Source organism: Zalophus californianus, chromosome 4 (genome assembly GCF_009762305.2).
Source record: "Zalophus californianus isolate mZalCal1 chromosome 4, mZalCal1.pri.v2, whole genome shotgun sequence".
Classification (NCBI taxonomy): domain Eukaryota; kingdom Metazoa; phylum Chordata; class Mammalia; order Carnivora; family Otariidae; genus Zalophus; species Zalophus californianus.
Window position 1 is genome coordinate 119320247 of NC_045598.1, and position 25938 is coordinate 119346184.

Consider the following 25938-nt stretch of genomic DNA (forward strand, 5'->3'; position numbering starts at 1 on the left):
TGTCAGACAACATAAGAAATGATTATGCATCTGTCATCTATTGATTTGAGGCCCTCCTTGCTTTGCTGACCACTCTGTGAAATAGGGATCATTCTTTTTAATTTTTCTAAAATTTGTTTACATTTTACAGGGTCTAGTACTTTTTAAATAATTGGAATTCAATGAAAAATAAAGCTACTCTGTTGATAACTGTCATGATCTTAGAGTCATCTCCCAAAGCTCCTCTCAACATTTGACCATAATAATAACATGCTGACTTAGAAGCCTACTTATTTCTCCCCAAATAAGAAATCAATGTAGGTCAGTCCTCCTGAAGATTCTTCCAACTTTGGAATGCGTTGATGATTTCTTGAGGATTGTGATCAGAATGGCAAGAGAGAAAACAAATATAGAGACAACATATTAGTCATTTATATCCTTAATTAAGTATTATTTGAATTTTTCTTTGGACGAGTTATCTTAGAACTGTTTGGGCGTATCCAAGCTTGTAGATGGATGTAACCTCTTATACACAGAAAGCAGGATTTCTGTGAGGGCAACGTTGCTTCTAGCCTAGCATTTTATAACACAGTATCACTTCTGGCCAAGCAAGTCACAGCCCACCCAGACTCAAGGGGAGGGGAATTGACTCCACCTGTCAAAGAGAAGAGTATCATCTTTAGTCTGCCACAAGTTCATTTTCCAGAAACATCACTCTCAAATATTTTTAGGTAAAATGACATTTCAGAAAACCATGATGGATTGTAAGAGTCACATAGGCAGGATTTGATCTAAGATACAGAGAAATTCTCTCTCTGTTTTGGAGGTAAGTATACCCTAATGTAATATAATGTGTAATAATGCCCTATTTTAGGGATCCATTTTCCTTGTTAATGTGGCTTCAGGAAATTCCCACTTCAGGTTAGGATAAGTTACTTCATCAAAGTTGTGGGTGGTTGGATAGGGAGAAGAAATCATTCTATTAATTCCAAAAGGAATTAATATTTATGTTTGTATCCGACAGTCACACACTGAATGTGAAAAATAATCTCAGGGTCTGGTAGTTGTGTTTTATCTACTTTTTTTTTTTTAAGGTTTGTTTATTTATTTATTTGACAGAGAGAGACACAATGAGAGAGGGAACGCAAGCACGGGGAGTGGGAGAGGGAGAAGCAGGCTTCCTGCGGAGGAGGGAGCCCGAAGCAGGGCTTGATCCCAGGACCCTGGATCATGACCTGAGCCAAAGGCAGACGCTTAACAACTGAGCCACCCAGGCACCCGTGTGTTTTATCTACCTTAATAAAAAACTAATGTGCCTTCTTATTTTCAGCCTAGAGTAGCATCTGAGGACATTGCCTTGATGTTCAAAGCTTTGCAGATAAAATCAGCAGGCTAGAAAACAACAACAACCAGTGCAGAACTGCTCCATCTTTTCAGAGCTACAGGTTACACAAACTTGATTTGTCAGCTTTGGATTCTAGTCATTGACAGAGGTAATCATCCTGTGACCAGGCCCCATAGATGGGAGCTTCTCAGCAGGTGCGCCATGAATAGGTGACTGGAGTGCAGAGACAGTCAGGATTTGGCAAGCTGGCTGGGTGCTGGAAGAGCTAGAGCGCCCCACCCCTGCTCCCTGACCAATGACCTCCAGCTTCAAGCAGGCCCTTCCAGTTACCCCCATGTGTCTAAAATAGAATAATTTTTGTGTACCATGTTAAGGGAAAAAATTAAGAACAACCTGTCATCAGATTTTTAAGCATCCAGGATGGAAGGTCACCTAGTCTAATATCTAGACTAATTTATCAACAAATATATCTGTTTTTCTAACAACAGCAAGGTTCTAGAACATTGGTCTCACTGGTTGATTTTTTTTGTAATTGTGGTAAAATACACAACAAAATTTACCATCTTAGCTATTTTTAAGTGTACAGTTCAGTAGTGTTAAGTACATTTATATTGTTGGGCAACCAATTTCCAGAACGCTTTTCACGTCACAAAACTAAAATTCTGTATCCCTTAAACAACAACTCCTTATGGCCCCCTCCTCCCAGCCTCTAGCAACCACCATTCTCTTTTCTGCCTCTATGAATTTGACTACTCGAAGTACCTCATGTGAGTGGGATTGTACAGTATCTGTTTTCTTGTGACTGGCTCATTTCACTTAGCATAATGTCCTCAAGATTCAGATGTGTTGTAGCATATGCCAGCATATTCTGACATATCATATCACTCAATCACAGTTGAGTGATATTCCATTGTTTGTGTCTACCACATTTTGTTTAACTCACCTATGTTTTGTGCATGTTTTTATTATTGATACAAATTTACCTGACCTTCTGGAGCAAAATCAGGGTATGTAGAGCCACTGCATTATGACTCATTGTCATTTATTATCCCTCTTAAGTAAATACATCTGCTCATAAGTCAGCCACAATATTTAGGGGTTTTTTTTGGGGGGGGTGCTTGTTTGTTTGTTTTTGCTTTTGCTGTGGTAATGTTAATGGGTGTTATCTAATAAAAATGGGGCGAAAATTATTAGAACTCTAGTCCAGGCCAAAGAACTTGAGTATCTCTGACATTGGATGGAATACCTTCGATGGTTGGATTCACTATAGGATTGTATTAATGAGGACTCTTGGTTGCCAAGGCCTCGGGGCATCTCACAGAATCTAAAGAGAATCTAAGGAGTAGAAATGGAAGGACTTACTTGAGAACAGCTGGACCAGGAACTCATATGGCATCAAGACTTTCTCTCTTACATCTACTTTTCTCTTGTCTATCAGCCTCATCCTTCTCTCTTTGTGCATCCTGGCCTTCTCCACATGGCAGAAAACATAGCCGCTTCAGGATCTAACTGAGCTGAACAACTTTCAGCCCCTGACTGACTTTAGCGGCCTTCCAGGAGCTCAGACTCCCCAGAGCCCACTTCAGATGTGACCATGAGGACAATGAACACCCTGCCAGAGAGAGGATCCCAGGGCCTAGAGTACACAGACGAGGGATTCGCCACAGAGAACATGATCAACATGACTGACGGGCTACACACACCACCAGACGCAGACCTTACAGCTGCTGCCTGTGAGATTCTGTTTTGTAGAGAAGCTGTGGTTACTGAGTTTCCTCTTTTTCCAAACGGGGGTATTTACTGCAGTTACCAAGCCTTACTTTGCCATGTTCTCAGCCAAACATGACACAAGCAGAGTCTGTGTGGTCTCATCTTCTCACGGTGCCTCCAATGATACAGCTCCGTGTGTCTGACTCCTCTGTCCCAGTCCCCATCCCCACTTCTGCTCACAGAGGACTGGGACAGCAGGAAAAGGGGTGCTCCGCCCTGTCTACCCTTCCCTGCTTTATCAAACCCAGCTGGTATGCCTCTGATCTTTCTTTCCTCAGAAAGAGGTCCTTCACCGTCTAATCAGGGGCTAGTGAGCTGAGATATAGCTTGTGCCTTCCCAACATGCTTAGCATGTGAGTGCTGGTCTGTCCTGATCTGGCCCTGCTGGGACATCCAAAATTAATCATCCATCCCACAACCAGCTGTTCCTAAACACCTTCTGCCTTTCCCTTCTTGCCAACAATAGCAGAAGGTCTTCGGGGCTTTGCACTGAGGCCTTCAGGGTGCAGATGATTCCTAGTCATGAGTCATTTAACTTCTCTCAATCTTAGCTTCCTCATCCAGAAGAAAAGATAATAATAGTATAAACCTCATAGGGTGATCAAGAGGGTTAAGTGAGGCCATCCATGAGAGCCCTCAGTTCAGTGTCTAACCCATAGTAAGCATGCAATATGTTTACTTTTAGTAGTAGTCTCAGTTCAAAATAGTGGATGGAATTAGACACTGGAGATTTCAATCTGACTTAATAAATCAAGAGGTCTGATCTGTGAAAATCTCAATAGAATTCCTTTTTTTTTTTAAAGATTTTATTTATTTAGAGACAGAGAGAATGAGAGAGAGAGCACATGAGAGGAGGGAGGGTCAGAGGGAGAAGCAGACTCTCTGCGGAGCAGGGAGCCCGATGCGGGACTCGATCCAGGGACTCCAGGATCATGACCTGAGTCGAAGGCAGTCGCTTAACCAACTGAGCCACCCAGGCGTCCTCAATAGAATTCCTATGTCACTTCCCATCACTAAATTTCATTAATTACAGTAACTTCTAGGTGATTTATATATCCACTCTCCTAGATATACCCATGGGTTGGGGGTTGGAGTGAAGGGTTGGAACCTCTTTGGAATTCTCATCCTGCTATGACTTGAAAAAGATGTATACTGGGAGATATGCCTCTGTACCTTATGGGATGATCCTTGTTAAGAAGTTGGAGGTGGACCTCTGATTTCCCTTGTTCCTGCACTTTCCAGCCTCACAGGTGAATCACAAGAGTGTTTTCTTTGCTGGTAATTGCATGGTTTCCAGGGCTGGTGGGAGGCATAGCTGTACCCTAAAGTCAATAATGACTTCCAAAGATATGTTTACTTTGACTTTAGTTCTATTGGAATTCTGTAACCTTGGGCAGTTCTCAAATATATTTTTTCCGAAGGGCAAAGTCAAGAGGTTCCCCATCCCCTATCTTCTTCTTAGGAAGAGAGATAGAAGACCATCAGAAATAGGACAGAGCTGCTGCTCTTCAGGTTCTGAGAATTTCAACTTGTGGGACTTCCATGGTGAGATTTTAGGTTCATCCCGTAAACAACTCCCTCTCCATCCAAGGCCCTCTGCCATGAAAGGGGAACTCTTGGCAATGCAGCCATTTATAGTTCTGCCATTTTGGTTTTCCTTCAGTACCATTCCTCTGTGGATAATTCACATGACAAATATATTACCTACTATGTAAACCAATACAGAAAGTTCTCTTTTTTATCTCCCATAACATTCTGAAACCTAGAGCATTAAGCAATCTCTTGTAATAATAATCACAATTTCTGTAAGAGTTACTTAGTGCTATGCAGTGTTTTAAGTACTCACTGATGATTCATAACACCTCTATGAGTTGGTGGCTTTGTTATCCCCTTTGTAAAGGTAAGAAAATTGAGGCACAGAGAGATTAAGATCATGAGGCTAGTAAGTGGAAGAGCTGAGAAGCTAATGCAGGTATCCTGGTTCCAGAATCAGACTGCTAGCCACTGTGTTAGACAGCCCCTAAGATGGCCCCAATGATCCCTGCCTTCTGGCATTCATGCCCTTGTGTGGGAGCTGAAAATTCTGACTTACTTCTAATAAATAGAACAGCAGAAGTGACGAGATAGTACTTCTGAGGTTGGGATATAAAACAACAGTAGGGTCTATTTGGGGCACTCCTCGCTCTCTTGGGTGACTCACCCTGGGGGGAAGCCAGCTGCCATGGCATGCAACAGCCCTGTAGGGAAGCCCACAGGAATAGACTGAGCACAAATTTCTGTCTGCCAACAGCTATAGGAGTGAGCCTGGCAACAGATTCCTCAGCCCCAATCTGACCTTGAGATGACTGCAGCTTTGGAAAAGACCTTGAGCCATAGGTACCCTGCTAAGAGGTCTGGACTCCTGGCCCATAGAAACTGTGAGTTAATATTTGTTATTTTATGCTACTAAGTTTGGGGGTAATTTGCTATATAACAACAATACAACTGCTAAACAATACTGGGGGGGGGTTGGGGGGTTTTTGGTTTATTTTAAATGATACAAGATATTACAATGAGAATTTGCATTTCTTTCTTTTTTTAAAAAAGAGAATTTGCCTTTCTTAATAAAGCCTGTAATTAGCAGAGGCACTTAGCTATTTGTGGTGCCTGTGTTGATGGCTTATTCCAAGCAAGTTTTTTATTCCTATTGAGCAGAATTACTTCTGTAACAATTTCATGGCTGATTTTTTTTTTTTTGAAACTTAGCAAAGACTTTCTGAAATTCTAAATTTCTTCACTGCTTCCCGTTATCGAATTCCTCTCTCAAAGAAATCAATTTGTCATGCCTACCTCACTGGAATTATGTGAACAACTTTTGGTTAATGAGGAGTGATAGGCTCATGAGCTTGGGCAGTATGAAGAATCACCAGTAGGTAGTGACGCAGCCTGCCTTTCCCATCTGGTGCCTTCAGTGTCTTTTTTTTCACTCTTTTCTTTTTTTTTCTTATCGCTGTGTGAGTGTGAGTGAAGCTGTGTGTATCTGTGTATAGGATATCTATTCATAATGTTCTCATCTGGTGCAATGAACATATTCTGACCAGAACATTTTCCCTAGATTCCTACAAAATTATCAAATGATTTTCATTCAAGTTCATTAAATTTTTTTATATTTATCAGTTTAGCTTAGAAATGGTGAGGGACTATTATGGTCTTGTCCATCTGATTTGTACATTTTATTAATGAAGTTGAGCTAAGAAACTCTTTAACATATTTATCAATAGAGGCCAAGGATGTATGTGTTCAGTGAGTCGTCAACCTCTGTTCCTTCAGTCTTTGCCCCATAATCATGAGAGAATGCCCTCCTTTAAGGATTTACCATCACAATTTTGGACATCCAAGAGGGTCCCTCCACCATCCATAACATTTAGTAATCTGTGGTTGTGCCAATTGATACTCATGTGCAAGAGCTAGGCACTTACCTAGTGGGTAAACACCTGAACATCAGCCCAAAATCAATATCTCAATGTTTTGTGGCAGACATATTTTATGGAGGAATCCTATGTGGTAGTGTTATTTGTAAGTTGACATGGTCTTAAAAACACATCTCTGAGTACCAAGGGGCTAATTAATCTTTTTGGTTTTGTTGTTCTCTTGTTTCTCCTCAAAGTCCTTTGGCTTGGATCATGTTCAGTTTGTCATCTCGTCGAGATTTTTCAATATATGAAAATACTTTTCCCTTGCTCTTTTTAAATAAAAGATGCAAAAGATTGCTTAAATTGTGTGTGTTTGTGTGTGTGTGTGTGTGTGTGCGTGCACATGTGTGTTTACCAATGCGTTATTGGGGCAGGGCTTCAGTTTTTTGCATTCTTACCCATCAGCCTTGCCACTGCCCTTAAGTGACTTTAGATTCAAAAGCTGATTTACCAGGGGTGCCTGAGTGGCTCAGTCAGTTAGGCTTTCAACTCTTGATCTCAGCTCAGGTCTTGATCTCAGGGTCTCGATCTTAGGGTCGTGAGTTCACACCCAGTGTGGAGCCTACTTAAGGAAAAAAGAAAAAAAAAAGCTGATGCACCAAAGATAGAGCGATGGTTACATCATTTCACCAAGAGAACCAAGGTGAATACTTTGCAAACAACTATTGACCCTACATCTCCTGCCAAAATTTCAAACACCATGAGACAGCATTGGAAGACATCCAATGAGAGTTATTAGTTTGGAGCACTGAGGCCAAGGGTTGCTTTGCAGGATTCATATGGCACACGAGGGTTGATAAGGGCAAAGAAATTTTGATGAATAAAGCAAAAAGCTTGTTTTGTAAGTGAGCAGTCAGATAGAAGAGGCAACCAATGTGTCTCTGAAACAGGGCCAGCCTCCAAAAAACATGTGTCTCCGGGCCTAACTGCAGGACCTTAGGAAGACAGCTTCATCCATCTGCCACTTGAAATCCTCTGGTATAGGATGGTCTCTGTTTGCTCTGAAATTAGAAGTTACATTTTTAAATACCTGCCCCTCCCCCCCAAAAAAGTATCATGTTATTTCAAATCTACTCCTAGGTATCTACAGTGTTGGAATTCAATCTGTCTGGGCTTCTGAAATGATTGAGCTCAACTCTAAACTCTTTGAGGGCAGGATTGGGTCTTTTCATGTCTATAAATTACCATTCCTGGCACAGTGTCTGGGCAGCCTGAACACTCAGCAACTCTTGACTCTTTCATGAATGAAAGATGGACACAGGAAAATGAGGAAGGGGCCACCAAAGATAAGTCTCACTTCATAATTTCACCTTGTGTTGTTCTCACGTGTCAGGCTAAAATCATGTTGGATTAGTGAGCAGTTCAACAGGGGTCAATCTCATTGCAGGAATGCCATAGGCCCTAGGTAGTTACAATATTTGCTATCATTAGCTTGCTAACAGACCCCACTGCCTATATGTAAATACAAGGTGCCAGATGAGGCAGACATTTGCTCTGTGGCCCTACTAGTCCCACAACTACCTGCTTACCCACTGGGTAATAGGAGTGGGGAGAGGCCTTGCTATGTATAGATATTTATGCTATGTTTCTTCCTCTTGGGTTGCACTGAACGAATGGGTAAGTTGACCACAAAGCAAAAAAGGTCAGGATCAGATCACATCAAGCTGTTACCTATGTTCTCAGAGGAGAACTAAGTGCTGAGCTGGGGAAAGGGCTGAGAAAGGGCTGTTGCTGGTGCTTCTTAACCTCTCCTTCCTCATCATGAGCAATCAGCCGGTCTCAGGGTTGCATACCTCTTTCCCTAGAAAGCAACTGAGCAGACACCAGCCATTACTGGAATATGCCCCTTGGGGGTCTCATTCCTGCCACTACCACAAACAACTGATGAAAGGATTCTGAGAGGAATTTTGATAAATACAATTCTCTTCACTTTATTGCATTTCAGTGTTTTCCATTGGCCCTCATGGGTTGGCTACCAGGGCACCTGCCCAGCTGACCCACCCCTTCACTTGACTTTGATTCCGAGGGGACCTGGAGTATAGCACAGAGGAGCAGGCTGAGAGCTGAGAAGCAAAACCTCAGAACAGCATTTTGTGAAGTCGCTCTACACTTTTGGAGAACAAGGTATGCGGGGGACTATTTGGAATGAGTTAGCACATGGGACTGGCTAGAATTTAAGATAAGAAGTCTTTATGAAAGCAAGTGTCAAGGGAGGTTGGAAAGGAAGTAAACAAGGAGGAAAACATACAACAGTGAGGAAGTTTCAGTATTAGAAAAGGCTGAGATGTGCCCTTGTTTTGGTGGCGTACACATAATAATGAAGATTTATTTCTCACTGATGCAACAAGCAGTTTGAGTCAGGTAGCCCTTGTCTATCACATACTGGCCTCCAACACATGTTCTGCAGTCACCATGGGGAGGGAAAAGAGAAGTGGCCAATCTTGAAGAAGCTTCCTTAAGGCCAGGCTGGGAGTGACTGACAGAGCTGGTGACCTCATCCAGTTAGCCTTGTGCTAACCCAGTCACCTGGCCCCAACCTCACTACAAGAGAAGCCAGGACAGGTGGTACCCAGGTACCTAGGAAGAGAACGATGAGATGGAATTTGAAGACCCATAACGTTGTTTCTGCAACAACCCACCCTCTGACAACCTCGAACAATTCTGTTGTTCTTCTCATTCATAGAACACACTGACCCCTTCCCTCAAGGGAGGCTCCCTAAAGGACTGTCAGTCCCCTTCCAGCTGAAAGTCTAGGGTCTCTGGCATAGACTCCATCACGTCAGAGATGCTTCCTCTTGGTCCGAACATCTCTGAACTAAAAAGACACACCCTGGACTGATGAACCAGGGTGAAGTAGGGGTAGAGTAAGTGCAAGAAAACACTCCCATTTAGAATAGGAAAGAGTGGGACGCATATAGGGGTCACTGCTTTACAACCATTCTGAAATTCCCATGCGAGACACCAGGAAGACCTTCTAGTGTTAAGGTAGGGAAACTCCTTGATTAGTGTTGGATCACACTGTCTGAGAGGGAATTCCATGGCCATTGTTATCTGAGTGCCATGGCTGAAATGGGTACTGGGAAGTATGCTCTCACTGGCGGCTGCACAGCCATCTTGGACCACTTGCTGTTCAAGGGGTTCAAAATAGGAGAAAAGTCTTCATGGAGCCTGTGTGTGATGGCATTGGTATTTTGGGCCCCTCATGGGGATGAGATTTGATGTGTCTTAGTCATCTCCCCGCCCCAACACACACACACACATTTGCACAGAAGGCCAGGTCAGGCTGATTCAGGAGCCCCGTCCCCTACTCCATGTCCCCATGCCAAAGCTCCCAGCCATCTTCTTCCCAACCATTGCTCTGCATGCCCTGCCTTGTTCACTAGTCACATTGGCTGCACACAACTCTTTAACTTATTTCTTGCTTTCTCTCACTTTCCATGCTGGTATGGACTGAACTGTGTCCTCCCCCCTCCCCAAAATTTGTATCTTGAAGCCCTCACCCCCAGTCCTCAGAAGGTGACTGTATGTGGAGATGGGAGTTTAAGGGGATAATTAAGGTTAAAAGAGGTCATATGGGTGGAGCCCTAATCCAATATGACTGGTTCCTTATAAAAAGCGGCAGAGACACCAGGGATGCCCATGCCCAGAAGAAAGACCGTGTGAGGACTCAGGACAAGGATGGCCATCTGCAAGCCAGGGAGGGAGGCCTGAGGAGAAACCACACCTGCTAGCACCTCGATCTCTGACTTCCAGCCTCCAGAACTGGTTAAGCCCCCAGTCTGTGGTATTTTGCTATGGGAGTCCTTGAGAACGAATACACCAACCTATCACATTTTCTCAAATTCCTCTTGACATGCCATTAGCCTGCTCCCACCGCCTTCGCACCACTAGTGACACAGCTGAAGAGAAGTAAATAAAATAGATAAGCTTTGAGGTAAAATTAGAAATAAACTTTCCGTCTCTTGTTTTCCTCAGCTATAAAATAAGTGAGTGTCCATAACTTGGAGACTGTGATTCCAAACCATCTCCTGGAAAAGTGCCTCCTTCAAAAGTACCCAGATGACCTCTTCAGATTCTTCATATTCCATCTCCCATCCTCTGCTAAGACATCTGTTTTCAATTTAAAATATTCACATTTCAACAGCATTTCCCCTCTCTTTCCTTTTGCATTGCAAAATTATTCAAAACAGAATGACCCAGGTGCTGTTATGGATGAAATTAGCTTTTGTTTGTTTCTCTGAGAATTTAAATCCCATTTATAACATAGTTTTTTCAATAAAATATGTTCTGAGTCCCAAATATTCTATTCACAGTGCATCTTTGGAACATACTATTTGTGAATCGGGACTACCCAAACAGGGTTGCATTGAAAGAAGTCCTATATCTCGATGCTATTTCTTTGGCAATATGCTTTAATTATTAAGAGACAAACAGCCTGACCTAATTATAATATGAGCAGAAATCTTTTTTTTTTAAAGATTTTATTTATTTATTTGACAGAGAGAGACACGGTGAGAGAGGGAACACAAGCAGGGGGAGTGGGAGAGGGAGAAGCAGGCTTCCCGTGGAGCAGGGAGCCCGATGTGGGGCTCCATCCCAGGACCCTGGGATCATGACCTGAGCCGAAGGCAGATGCCTAACAACTGAGCCACCCAGATGCCCCAATATGAGCAGAAATCTTAAGAGGTGGTGGGCATTACAGCTCCATCCTCCAGCGCTAGAAAATTATACAATGAATGGGTTATTTCATTGTGCCACAGGCAAAGGCCTGATTATAACTAAAAATTGGCCTAGACTCTCAGCAGGGTGAGAATTTCTGAAACTTCAATGCATAACAAAATAGAGTATAAATATAAGGTATACGGTACATTAATGAATACCGAAGAGTAGCAGCCTGTGCTTCATTTCCTTCCCAGGCTTACCAGGCCACCATTCTGTCTCTGAGATCCGGGGGCAGACAGCTCAGCTGTGCGCAGGGCTGAGACCCTCTCCACCTCCACTTTATCTTAACAAATAGTGAACCTGCCTTATCACGCAATTTGGGCCTGAGCTCGGGCCAGGTGTGTTCTCAATTCTGTGTGTAACTCTTTCCCAATATTTTAATAGAGTGAATAATCAATAGAGACAAGCAAAAATGTCTGCTTAGCAAAGCAGCTAAATAAACCATTTGCAGCTTGTGGAGCCTGGACTAAGAAAAACAGGGACCATCCCCCCCCCCCCCCCCCCCCCCCCCCCCCACTGAGAGCAAAGTGCCTCCACACACATTTACCTCATTCATTCCCTTCACCACTGGCTTCAAACATTTGAGCTCCTACTATGTGCAAGACACCAGTCAGGAGCTTTGGTGAGCTATGGGGTGGGGGGTAGAAAATAGAGTTACCCTCCTGGGGAAATGGCATGCCCCAGAATCTCTCCAAAGAAGTGATGAAGTAAAGGCACTAAGGTCCATATTTCTGAGAAACTGACTGCTGAGTTTGCCTGATTGTCCTGTGTCCATGCCAGAGACCCCCCCGTCCCCCCAGAACACCTGCCCTCACTCTTCAGGGACAGCCCTTGACAGATGCACGTTACTTGGAGCACCCAGACCTTCTCCCTGACCATATTCTCACCGACACACTCTAAGTAAACTTCTGAAGAAAAATAGTTTTCCTGTACAGATTTCCCCATGTGTATATATTTTTACGTTTAAAAAAGCAATTTCTGTTTCCAGGGGAATTTAAGTGAATTTCACTATTTTTCCTGCCAGAAAAGGAAAACAAGATTATATACAGATGTGGCACTAGGGGGAAAGAGAACAAATACCTGTCAGTGATCGCCTAGTTCCCTCATCCCTTTCTCCTCCCCAAAGGTTTAGAGGAACCAGAGACCGATCGCCAAATTGGGAACTTAGAAAGGAAAATAATTGTAGGGATGCCTGGGTGGCTCAGTCATTAAGCATCTGCCTTTGGCTCAGGTCATGATCCCAGGGTCCTGGGATCGAGTCCCACATCCAGCTCCCTGCTCAGCGGGGAGCCTGCTCTCTCTCTCTCTCTCTCTCTCTCAAAAAAATAAATAAAATCTTTTAAAAGAGGAAATAATTATAAATGAAAACCCTAAACTAAAACCACTTTTGAAGCCAGCTTTCTCGGTAAAAAGCAAATGTGGCAAAGTGTGAACAATTGGTGGGTCTGGATGAAAGTGGAGGGTGGTCCCTGTGTCGCTCTAACCTGTTTCTCAGCATTTGAAAGTTTGCAAAATAGCACGTCAGGGAGGTGATAATCCTTTCTCCTGTAAGTTCTCCAGTCTCTCAGAAACTCTCTCATACAAACTCATCATTCTTAAAACTGTCATTCTTTTAATCCAGAATAAATTGGTTCTAGAACTGCCAAGTGGTGCATCTATCTTCCAATTAACTTGACAGCAGATTGCTGGATAAAGTGGTTCCTTAGCAAATGGGGTTGAAGGTACCAGACATTGTATGCTTTTTTCTTTTTTTTTTTTTTAAGATTTTATTTATTTATTTGAGAGAGAGAGAACAGGGGGAGCAGGGGGAGTGGTAGGCAGAGGGAGAAGCAGGCTACTCGCTGAGCAGGGAGCCCGATGTGGGGCTCGATCCCTGGACCCTGGGATCATGACCTGAGCCGAAGGCAGATGCTTAACCGACTGAGCCACCCAGGCACCCCACTGCAAACTTTTTTTCAAACAAGAGTGGGAATTTTGTAAAAATATAGTAATGTTAAAGTTTATGAATGTTTTAAATTTTTCTATTTTTTTTTTCATGTATCTCTCTATAGATAAATGGACTTCATGGAGTCTATGAAATCTAATGCCTCTAGCTTGGAGAGTGAGGTCCTTAATGTTCAATGTATACTGGTTAATTCAGTGACTACAGTATTTGCTGTGCAAACAGGAGATTTCCAGACCCGGGCCTGCCCTATTCCTTGCTGTGTAGCCTTTTTAACAAAATCACTTTGCTTTCACCGGATGCCAGTTTCTAACTAAAATGAGAGCTTAGACTAGAAGAATCTGAGTCGTCTGTGATGCTCTGTGAAACATCAATGCTGTTGTCTTCGTGTCACTTTCTATGTCCAAGCCTCTGAATTGGGATCAGTCAAGGTGATGTGGAGAAGGGGCTGGTGAGCACGATACTGGCATTCAATTACCTATTAATGAGATGAAGGCTGAAGCCTTAATCCCAACCACCTCAAAAATGTCTAACACTGATCCTGGGAGGAACTGCCTGAGACTCCACAGTGAACAAGTCCAAGCACTTGGCAAGGCAAAGGAATGCCTTCCAGTGTGGAGGGCAGCATAGTTTAACACAGTGACATTGAATGTGATTACATAGTCGGTCCTCATGGGCTCATAGCTGGAGTCACTGCAAGGTGGGGTCCCCAGCATCCTGGCAACCCTGGACCAGCTGAGCATGGCCAGATGATGCTCCCAAACAGTGGTGATTTTAGGACAGAAATGATATCATGGAGTTTGTTTACTGTGGCCTACCCTCAATGACCTGAATTTAAAAAGACAGCCTGTCACTTGGACTTGCCACAAAGTGAAAAAAAAATGCTGGCTCTGGAGCAGGAACAGCTTGGATTCCAATTACTCTGCCATTTGCCAGCCCTATAACCTCGGGTCAGTGACTTAACCTTTCTGGAGTTCCCTCTCTCCTCTGTAAGATAGGGGTGATAGGAACAAGGACCCCACAGGACTCTTACGAGGATCAAATGACATCGTGCAAGGGAAGTGTCCAAGCTTGGACCTGGACCGCAGTAACCCTGAATACATTTAGCCAATAACATATCTCTTTTAGGCTTTACAACCTAATACGTATTTGAAGCTTTACAATCACGTGGTCTCTGTTGCAACTACTCAGCCCTGCAACGACTTTGCAAGAACAGCCGGAGACGCAAACACAAATGCGCTGGCTCGTGTCCCCATAAAGCTTCACTCGTGGCTGTGGAAATCTGAATTTCAGGTCATTTTCGTGTGTCATGAAATATTCTTTTGATTTTCTCGCAACCCTTTAAAGATGTGAAAAACATTCTTAGCTTTCAATCCATAAAAAAACCCAGGTGGAGAGGCACTTTTGGCACACAGTCATATCAATCACCCACCCCGGCTCTACAAGAATAAAGATGCGGAAAAATGTATAGACCCGTCCACCACGTTGTAAAATATGTTAGGGAACCGCAATTAGAAATCTAGTTGAAAACAATTTGCTATAAAACAGAATTTTGGGGACACCTGGTGGCTCAGTTGGTTAAGCGACTGCCTTCGGCTCAGGTCATGATCCTGGAGTCCCGGGATGGAGTCCCACATCGGGCTCCCAGCTCAGCAGGGAGTCTGCTTCTCCCTCTGACCCTCCCCCTTCTCATGTGCTCTCTCTCTCTCTCATCCTCTTTCAATTAAAGAAATAGAATCTTAAAAAATAAAAATAAAAAAATAAAACAGAATTTTGTTCATCTGGTACCATATCTAAATAAGTTTAATTTTCTTAATATATAAAATAACCTATGTAAGAGATAATGCCACGGTAATATTAAATAGCAAGATTAAAAATCTTCAATGACCTGTATGAAGTATGGACGAGATTTTTAAGTGAATGAATATTTTACTTTTTCTAAGAGATGAATAATGGACAAAATTGTTGCAGCTTGTCACTAGGTGAATGTTTTAAACATTCTGAAGACTTAAGAACTTAGAATTACACACATTCACACTTTTATTTCTGAAAGGTGAATCCTTTCAAAATTATCAAATGTTACAATATTTTCTTAGTATTTGTATACAAGAAAAAAGGGAAATATAATTTACATATAAATACATACATAAGGGGCGCTTGGGTGGCTCAGTCAACAGTCGGACTCTTGATTTCGGCTCAGGTCATGATCTCAGGGTCGTGAGATCAAGCCCCGCATCAGGCTCCGAGCCGGGTGTGGAGTCTGCTTGGGCCCTCTCCTCTGCCCCTCCTCCCCACTCCCCATGCATGCTCGTGCTCTCTCTCTCTCAAAAGAATATATACATACAGAAATATCAATAAAAATACTATAGCTGATAACGCCAATGTGTAAAATATTTTACCAAAGCACTGTTGTGTACCGTAGTTAAACACTACTATCTAGCCTTCCATTATTTTTCCTTCAACTACAAGCCATTTAAAGGTAAAAAGTATTTAAATAAAACACAATGTCTAGCTGCGTTTAACGAACTCTTTGTATGTTTCATGTGCTTTTAAATGGTCATTTTCATCGTTTTCATTTTAAAAGATATTGCGGGAGAGCTACATTTTCTTCATTGATGCATGGTTAGTAGTACCAGAAAAACTGCCTTCTCTGAAAAAAATCCCCTCTTTAATATGGAATCTAATGAAAATATAGGAAAGATCGTTGAAACCTGACGTAGACATTAGAGTTTCCAGCAAAAATACATTAAAGCATAAAGAGAAAATAGTAAAACCATCTTTTGTATATTCAGGACATCAAGGCCATCATTTTAAAAGCCCTAAATGATGCCTATAGGGAAAGCTGAAAAACATTTTCTTTTGATTAAAGAGCATGATAAAATCATTTAACATGTCTTTTATAATATGCATCTACATTTGACTGTGCTGGGGAGCATGTCCGGGTGTGGTTGTACTGACAGCACATTCCCATGTGGGAAGATAGTCACAGACTTCTGGCTGGGCCTACCCACTCCTTTTCCTTTAAAAGGGCTAATAATGCTCTAAACTTCTTGCCTTCTTTAGAGACACATGAAACCATCACAGGGGCTGGACAATAAAAGGGTTATGTTATAAAAAAGAAAAAAAGATATCCCATATCTAGTCAAAGAATCATGTGGTTTCACTAAAACGTGAATTTGTACCTTTTTTCATAATTATCGGGTGGCTTTTATAAAAATAAAGCTGTTTCCTTAAGGGGGAAAAAACTTTTGCCAATCAGAATATCTTCATTCTGGGAAAAAAAAAAAAAGACTTTTTCCTCTGAAAATAATGAACTTCAGTGCCTGGCTAGATGAAAATTCACTGACTTATTCAAATGAAAACAAATTATTGTGCCTCTAGAGATGATGTTTTTTTTCACTAGCACGGTCTGAGATAGCATCTGGAAACTGTCATCAAAATGTTAAGATTCAGAAGCAAGCATCTGTGTACAGAGTTGGACCCCGCTGACTTAGTGCCACTACCACCAACGGTGACCGTCCAAAGGGACAGATACATAATGGCGGTCTGCAGGCTGGTAACATCATCTCATGTCCTCTGCTTCCAACCATACGTTCACAAATGTTTGAATTTATATTTAAATTCAATATCATTTAATGGTGGTAAAATGCCCAAGCCTGCACGGGACTGGTCCAAAGGGGGACATTTAACCTGGCTCTCCACAAGCTCCAGTTCAAAATAGGAAAGCATCAGAATCAAAAACTGCTTGATTTCCTGGACAGCAAATATTCTTCCCGGACATATTGTCGCTCCTGACCCAAAGGGCATGTAGTAATACTTTAGCTTGATTCCATTACTATAGAAGGTGGTCTTTGTCTTCCCATTTTCATCAAGATATCGATCATATTTAAAGGTCTGCAATAAAAATACAAAGAAAACAGAACTGTAAGATAGTTTTAAAGGAATTTATCGGTTTCTTGACCTGGACGCTCCAGAGAATAGTTTTCTTTTTTAATCCAATCTATTGGTAATTTAGCAAATTCCCCACCTTGACTCAGAAATTAATAAGGAATAGGAGTTTAACAAGAACTGATAGGAACAGAAAAAGCTTTATAATACCTTTCATCCTGCCTGGGTGACTAGTTCCTCCATTAGGCAGAACAAGAAGGAAGAGTTCAGATTAGAAACTAGAAGAACCAGTATATTAGCCTCTCATTTTCTGGATTTGGGAGCAGCAATTGTTAAGGAAAAAGAAAGGCAGCAGCTTTATGATGATGATTGCAAACATAATCTAGCAGAGATGATGTGATGACAAGTATCAGGAATTTTAAAATTCAGGCCATCATCCAGGTTTTCCAAAATATATGAATATTGGACATAATTAAGAAGACAATGCCTATGGCTTCAATGGTTAAGTCAATTCTGCAATGGCAAATGTCCTCTTATTTTTTAAAGATTTATTTATTTATTAAAAAGAGAGAGATAGAGCACCTTTTGGGGGGGGCAGAGGGAGAGGGAGAGACATAATCTTAAGCAGACTCCTCGCCAAGCACAGAGCCCAACACATGGGGCTCGATCTCATGACCCATGAGACCATGACCTGAGTCCAACGTTTAACCGATGGAGCCAACCATGCGCCCTGGCAAATTTCCTCTTTATTTCCATATGGGTAGACATCACCTGGATATTGAATTTTGATGAACAGTCACTTACCAAAGGGTCTGGGTAGATTTCTGGATCAAAATGCATTAACTGCGGGTAAAGAGCTATGATGTCATCTTTGCGGATGTTATAGGAACTGTCCTGGAGGTGCAAAGTGAAATCCTCTTTAGCAGTCCGGATGTTCAGGGAGGCACTGGAAAGCCTCAGAGACTCCTTGATGATGCTATCTAAATATTTTTAAAGGAAGAAACGAGGAGAAGGAGGAAAGCAAGAACAAATCACGATTTAAAGGCCTCATAATATGGAGTCTGAAATACTGCTAGCAGATTATAACACAACCTGAACAAACTAGGGGAAGCTGGCCAGATAAAACTTACCCAATTTTTTTTTTCTGTTGCCACTATGCTGTAATCAATGATTCAGTTGTGTCTGAATGTCATTTTTACCTGATAATCTGAGTTTATGATAATCATTTTGTAAGGATATAATCTTCTTGGTTATCAATGGCAACTAGATTTTATAATTTTATGGAAAAATAATCTTATTTCCACATGACACTAGACATCTAATACAATTGGAAAAATCAGTAACTCACTTTTATGTGAATTATTCAAAGTTTATTACTTCTGAGATTTAATATACTGATATCATTTTCATATAGAAATATTTTTCCAGATGTTTAATGCTGCTTCAGTTCAGTGTTTCCAAGACCCCATTTTTATGATTACACTACCCGATGGTGTGTGATGGTGCCTTACTGTCTGGTAAAGATATAAAGGGACAAAAAGAACCACCCTGCAAATAGCTAAAATATGCAGATCCAATGAGAAGGTCTAGCGTGACCTTCCAGCCTCTATCCTTTTAGCGGTCATGTTTTAGGTGGTCATCATATGATTGTGTGTAAAATCATAACCTGTCAGCCCTTTCTTTTTCAAATGAGAAAAGCAAGTCCCCCCAAAATGCAATGACATGTCTGGAGTCATCCATGGTTGGCAGAACGCAACATAGAACCTATGCTTCTTGCCTCATGTCCCTTGCACTAAGACCTGCTACCCCTAACAACATGCACTGGGTTCTTTCCTCAAGAGAAAAATAACAAAAACAAAAAGAAAACTCTTTATCACTATAAACATAGAGTATTTTTGTATTTCTGCCAACCACAGAGAAGCAAAAATAAGAAACACAGAATAACCTTCAATCCCATCACTCAACCCATGCAGCTAATTGTAATGTCTCGACGGTACTTTTTCCTCCTTTATTTCATGAAAATGAGTAATATGCTCCCATTAATCATAACATCAGTGATAAGGGTAATAATAATAAAGGAGACAGAGTAGGGCAGGGCAGAGAAGCTGTTGAGAAGGTAGGGTCAGGAGTCTCACATTAACACTGTATCTGGTTCCACCATTCCATCCCAGGTACGAACTTAACCTCTCCGTGTCAGTTTCTTGATCTGTTCTATAGAAATTAGTCACCAGTCATAGGATTGCAGCGAGGATCGAACAGGATCACACATATGAAATACTTCGCTTAATGCCTACAGGTAAGTGCATAATAGATACTGGCGATCACTGTTTGTGGGACACAGTAGATGAAATGTAACACAGTAAGCATACCTAACACTGGCATGTCATTCAGTTGCATTTGATTCAAACAAATAGGACTGCCGTCAAAGCTGATTTTTTGGCCAGCATTCTCTAGTGTTTTATTCACTTCTTCAGCAGCTGCTTTCATTGCTTCAGGGCTCCTAGCAAAAGTGGAGAAAAGAAGAGATGTACAGAAAATAAATGTTTTCTATACCAAAAGATCTGCAAACAGGAGTTTTCCCCTTCTTTTTACTAGGTGGTCAGGATACCAGAGAAAGTAGGAAAGGGACATTTCCCAATTACTTTTTACTCCATTTTGTAATTGTGTCTAAATCCTTGGATATTAGCCAGAATTGTTGCCTTAAAAGGCCTTGCAACACAAAAGTAAAACTTTGGCCATGCTTTTATAGATAAATGATTCTAATAAAGATTAAATGGTCAAATTAGTCATATACATAACAATTGAGAAGGAATATTGCATGTAAGATTAACAATTATAAAGTATTAGCTAAATTGCAAATGGATGTCAAAATTTACCCTTAAAACCCATACCACGATTTCAGGTAGAACAACAGCTTTTCCATTCTCATATTGTTCTAGCACTTTAACTTGTAAAATGAATGGTAGTGAGTTTTAGTGCATGGACATTTACTGGATCCTTAGTGCCATGGGGAGGGATCTATATAACACTATTGCAGTAAATGAGTCTCAGAAATGTTTGACTGATAAGTATATGTGTGACTGTCATAAAATGGCTACTATTACCCTTATGATATTACATTGATGTTGTAACCTTACTGAAAATATATGAACTTACTCTGGATGGAGATCTCTTAAGTAAAAACTTGGGAAGACATTTAACATTTGAGACAGATTAGTATGGGGTTTTTATATCTGAAATTGTTTCTAATTTTTTTTTTTTTTTGAGAGAGAGAGAGATAGCGCACACATGCGTGCGTGGGAGGGTGGGGCAGAGGAAGAATCTTGAGCAGGCTTCATGCGCAGGGCAAAGCCTGACGTGATCTCACAACCCTGAGATCATGACCTGAACTGAAATCTAGAGTCAGACACTTAACCAAATAAGCCACCCTAGTGCTGCTAAATATTTTTTATATTAAATACATAAAATTGTCAGCCATCAGTGGAAATTTGGCATTCCAAATGCTATGGTATAGTAATTTTGTGTCCATGTGACACTAAACACCCAATTTAACCAGAATAATCCAATAAACCATTTGAATGTCAAATTTCTAAAAGACTAACACTTTGGAACACAGTCATGTTATGTAAAGTATGTTACATACAATGTTTTTGTTACATACTTTTAAAAGGCAAAATCTCGCCAAAGCCCATCAATAATAATTAGTAGAATTGATCCATAGCTATCATAGTTGGTCAAATAAACAGTAAGACAGAAATTACTAATGGGGTGGAAACAAACTGTTAATACACAGAGGACTAAGGCATAGGCACTGCCCTTTCACTGTCCACAAGTCCGAATCATTAAGTACATTTTTATGATCATGAAGACAGAATTCATCAACTTAAGGAGGCATCATGAGGAACAGCCTGGGGTTGAAAGCAAGGGTTCTGGGCCCAGATGGCCTGAACTGACCCTATGCAGTGCATTCTTCCCCCTGGAAAGGTCTCTGCTTCCACAAAATGAGTGTGCCAGGCACGGCTGCTTATGGTTTTGTGAGGATTGGATGAACTGATACATGTTAAACACTTATAAAGTAAATGTCACATTCTTGATTGATAGCATGAGAAATTACCATGATTTTTTTTTTTTTTAGTTAAAGCAGTAGCTTTTCTGCTTTCAATTAAAGTAAAGAAATAAATGGATAAATTGCTAGTTACCTAATCATTTGAAATAAGCTCCAGAAAGTCGCTGGGATGGTGTTTGCTTGTGACGCCCAGAGGATAGCAAGGTGTGTCTTAGCCTTATCCATGTCATCTAAGGTGGAAAGCATGTCATTCAGAAACCTGACCAGTTCCGAGATGCGGTCTCTCTTTCCAAGGTTCTCATGCCTCAAGCCCTCTGCCAGTTTTTCCCTAGCATGGTGTGCGGTCTTGAACACATGAATGGGGAGGCCTGCTACCAGAGCCGGAAAGATTTTGTCAAATTCCTTGAAGTGGTCAAGGTTATTCAGAATGAGTCCTTTTTGTGCATCTTGCCCTGTAAGATCTTTGCCAAAGAGGGTTAAATACCCAGCTTCAAACATCACTCGGTAGCAGAAGGAATACATCCCTTCCGTCACCCAGACAGGCGTCTTTGATTTAGATACCAGCGGACGTCTCATGACAAATTGGAGGTTCTCCATCATGGCTTCTGTGAGGGAATTCAAGGCATCGCCCTGCAGGGTTTTGATGAAAGTTTTACTTATATTATCAGTGGTATTTCCATCACTCGGGTCAATGCTTCTGTGCCCAAATGCCTGCCGATAAATGAAATGTGTGAAAAAAGAGATTAAACCTGATGCAGTGCTAGAAAATGGCGGAAAAACAGATTAGAGACTTCCATAATTCTCTCCTTGTTAAAAACAGGGCAGGAGGGAAATTGGCCTTTGTACATACAATTTCATAGCACTTTCCAAATAAATGGTAAAATCCTACCCTCTCTGGAAGGCCAAGTTGAAATTCCAGCCCTTCAGTGAAACTTCTGGCAACCATGAAAGTTGTCAATTTCTTACTTTCCTTATGCTACTAAATCTATTGGCATGTTAATTTGGTATTAATCCGTATTTGTCTTAGTCATCAATTCTCTGCTACATTTATTGTAGAGGTACTTTAACCAGACTTTAGTCTACTTAGAGCTGAGACCGTGTCTAATATTTCCTTGCAGAGACTCACTAAATATTGGCTAGTTGCCGTCTCTCTCAAAGAACCTCTCAGATTATTCCTAAGCGACGCCCAAATATCTGATCAGTTGCTTGACAAAATTTAAAAGTTGTGTGGCAAAAGTGTGGTAAAACAATTGTTTAGTGCTAAGTTTCTGCCACGTGTGCTCTGGGAGTTCCGTCGATGCGGTTGACATGAAGGAGTTTGTACCTGTCTTCTTGATACAGTGCCACCTGGCTCAGTAAAATATTTCATTTTTATTTCACTCTAGGTGGTTAAGAAATGATAAATCTATACCTATTTTGACTTTTGAAGCAATTACTACCAAGAGGTTCTGTCTAATTGGATTCATTATATTTCTAAGAATCTCCATGGAAGGATAGCTCTCTTCAATATCTCCATTTTTAAGTCTAAGTACATCAAAAGGCTTAAGTAGACTGACGTACTAAAAAGTAGAAAAAAGCTGAATGCTGTATAAATGGGAAACTGGTTACCTTTGCAGAAGTAGTGAAGTGAAACTTTTTCCAATCCAGGTATTTTCCATGGCACAACACCTTCTGGTATGACAAGGGATTTGTGATGAAGTGGACATAGTTTCCCATCAATCTGCAGGTGAAAACGTGACCATGTTTCCTTTGATTTGCTCTCAGGAACTCAAGAGGATTGGCACCAAATTTCAGAGCACATCCCAGGTATGGAATCAACCCATTCTCCAGAGGTGGTTCACCCATTTGTCTGTAAGACACAAACATATGATAAGTGTGGGAAATTACACATTGTTTTTATTTACACCTGATTTAAACTTTTACTACTGACTTCAAATTTCAAAACTCTACAGTTATAGATAGTTCCTTTGTTGAAGGGGACCTGCTCTTTTACTAAAATAATGGGTTTTATTAACCTAGTAACATGATATGTTGGTAAAAATGATTGCTAAATTCATCCATCCATCCATCCATCCATCCCACAAACACTTATTGAATGTCTACTATGTGATAGACACTTTTTCCAATGATGAGGATAAAAGGGTCAACAAAGCCAACAAGATTCTTCCTCTCAGTACAGAAAAAACTACACTCTAGTGTTTATATTTTTCCTAAACATCATTTGCCTGAGTCTCTCAAAATGTTTTATATGATTGTTTTCTTTAAAGATATAAAATACTGAATTGCAGAGAAGATGGCAAAATTGAAGTTTTCAAAATCTTCAGAGTTTAAAGACATTATTATTCTATAATGATTGTTGAAGATAAGAATCTCATTTGAGAAATTAGCTTATTATAAAATGAAATTAACTAAGGTAAGTATTGATAGGATCACCAATTGTGATTCAACACTCTTTCATGCTATTTGTTGTCTCTTTTTTATTGAAGTATAGTTAACACACAGTCTTTCATGCTATTTATTTTTTTTTAAGATTTTATTTATTTATTGGAGAGAGAGAGAGAACACAAGCAGGGAGGAGGGGCAGAGGGAGAGGGAGAAGCAGGCTTCCTGATGAGCAGGGGTTCTTGACCTGAGCCAAATGCAGATACTTAACCGACTGAGCCGCCCAGGCGCCCCTCTTTCATGCTATTTTAAATGTTTTTATTAAATAATATAAACATTAATTTTCCAACATAAACTCCTATCCCTCTTGACAGAACTACTTAGCATAAAATAATTAATGTTCATTTTATGAGTTCAAAGATAAGTAAGGTTAACAACTAAAACTAGAAATTATCGGACCTGAATTAAAATACCTTAAAGCATACACACATGCACACATACACACACACACACACACACACACACACAACAACTTGTAAACGAGACAACACATAGCAATCTACATAGCTGAAGATATGCTGTGGGTAATTCTAGCTTTCGGAGATTGACATAACAGAATACTTACATAGCCCTCCCCCAAATACTCCTTGAACCAATCAGAAGGTAAATAAAAATGGCTATGTATGTGACCCTATTTGTATTTCTTGTCTTCTTGAACCCATTATAAATAAATGACACATAAATAAAAGTGATATTACCTAAATTTAGCAGTTGCCCGATTTACCATGGTTTATTATCATTAATGAGAAGAAGATAATAGAATGACCGATGCAGGCTCTGTGCTCTTGTCCAGACCTAGGCTGAGTCTATCCAGTACGCAAGAACTAGCTGAGAAGAGAACATTCATTTAGTCAGAGGATCTATTTAATCCTCATGCTAGAAAGAAACCTTTTCCAAGACAGACCCCACTTACCACTTGTATCCTTACTAATCCAGACTTCATCTTTATATGTACCCAGAAACATACACAGAGACCTTATAAACTTTTTGTCACTTATGTTTAACAAGTTTGTACATTTTTGCATGACCATGGGTATGTCAATACTAAAAGGGAAAGACTGTCATTCAATCTTTTATTAGATGCAATATGATACCACTTCAAATTTGTAAATTATATCTTAAATTTAAAGTTTTTTGGTTAAAAAAAGGAAGAAAATGCTAGTGAGTCTAAGTACAGAACACCAAATTTATTATATAACAACGAAGGTAAAAGAACTTTAAATGAATGAACTAAAACGCAGCTTAAAGATAAAACTTTCCTTACCTTCTCCTCATTCCAAGAATAAGCCATAAACAACAGCACACTGCTACAACAATCCCCCAGATCAAAGATATGGTCATCATTTTGCAAATCTAATGCAAAACTTCTGAAGAGGAGAGTCTCTGATTAGAAAGGTAAGGATGTCACTGAACAGAGACTCCAGCTAGACTTTTATATAAGGTAAGATCCTACACTTGAGTGACCAAAGCAAACAATTAACCATTTGTTCAACCTATTAGAAAAAAAAAATACCTGGCCTTGAACTAAGTCCACAGGTATCAGAAGAGGTTCCAAAACAATCAGAGACCTGCAATAGTTGATAAGTTGAAGGTCTTTCAAACAGATGCTGACTTAACATTCAGACCTGGTAACAACAGTTACCAGGGTTGCAAGTTTAGTATGCTTATAAAAGGACAAAACATAAACGTGTTCAAGATGAACATATCAAATAGTAATGTAAAATATAATAATTTCAAGAAAAATAAGTATATGTTATCATTAAGCTAGTGGTTGGATCTTGTTACCTTTTGAAGAAGAAATCAATTTAAATGATTAACAAGAGATATGGTGGTCAAGTTCAAAAGAAAGAGAACTGAGTGAAATGATTCTGCTGCTTCATGTTTCAGTGCTTTTACCAAGTCGTAGATAATGTACTATATATAGTAACACGTTACTTATCTACCATTCTCAAGAAAGTATCCCACATAAGTTCATCTTCCAATTAAACAATTTAAACATCACAATTTTATCAACCATCTTTGCTAATTTAAAATGTTTATTAATTTTTCTAATTGTTAAAGTAATACAATTTCATTTTGAATCATTTAGGACTAACTGAAACATATCTTGGTAAAAAGGGAAAGTCAATTTATAATTAACCTCCCTTACTACTCCCCACTCAGAGGCAACGACTGTTAACTGTATGGTATGTATCCTTCTAAATTTTATTTCAGTGTACACATATACATAACTTGAGCACCTATTCTGTGCCAAGAAATCTTCAAAGATTTTCTGGTTACAGGTGTTAACAAAATGGACAGATTTCCTACTCTAACGGGGACTCTATTTCAA

General features: G+C 40.4%; 1 protein-coding gene and 1 long non-coding RNA gene across 2 annotated transcripts; one reads left to right on the forward strand and one right to left on the reverse strand.

The window, feature by feature from the left end:
- The first annotated feature begins 5313 nt into the window (after nt 1-5313).
- LOC113930218 lies at nt 5314-10737 on the forward strand. The gene is made up of 3 exons (XR_003522492.2): nt 5314-5511; nt 8492-8670; nt 10522-10737. It is a non-coding gene; the product is annotated as an uncharacterized LOC113930218 (long non-coding RNA).
- A 6067-nt stretch (nt 10738-16804) lies between these two features.
- On the reverse strand, nt 16805-25042 carry LOC113907999 (cytochrome P450 7A1). Its single transcript, XM_027567853.2, has 6 exons — nt 24871-25042; nt 22773-23013; nt 21298-21875; nt 19468-19598; nt 17903-18078; nt 16805-17104 (listed from the first exon to the last, which is right to left on the reverse strand). Exons 1-6 carry the CDS (start codon nt 24948-24950, stop codon nt 16805-16807), a joined length of 1506 nt encoding a protein of 501 aa, XP_027423654.1. The 5' UTR covers nt 24951-25042.
- Nucleotides 25043-25938: the final 896 nt, after the last annotated feature.

Bases quoted from the DNA above. Each gene is read 5' to 3' on its own strand.
- LOC113907999 (XM_027567853.2), bottom strand. From the start codon at position 24,950: ATGATGACCATATCTTTGATCTGGGGGATTGTTGTAGCAGTGTGCTGT. The intron at 23,014-24,870 runs GTAAGGAAAGTT...TGTGTCTTACAG, and splicing joins ATTCTTGGAATGAGGAGAAG to ACAAATGGGTGAACCACCTC. The intron at 17,105-17,902 runs GTAAGTGACTGT...TTTTTATTGCAG, and splicing joins AAATCTACCCAGACCCTTTG to ACCTTTAAATATGATCGATA.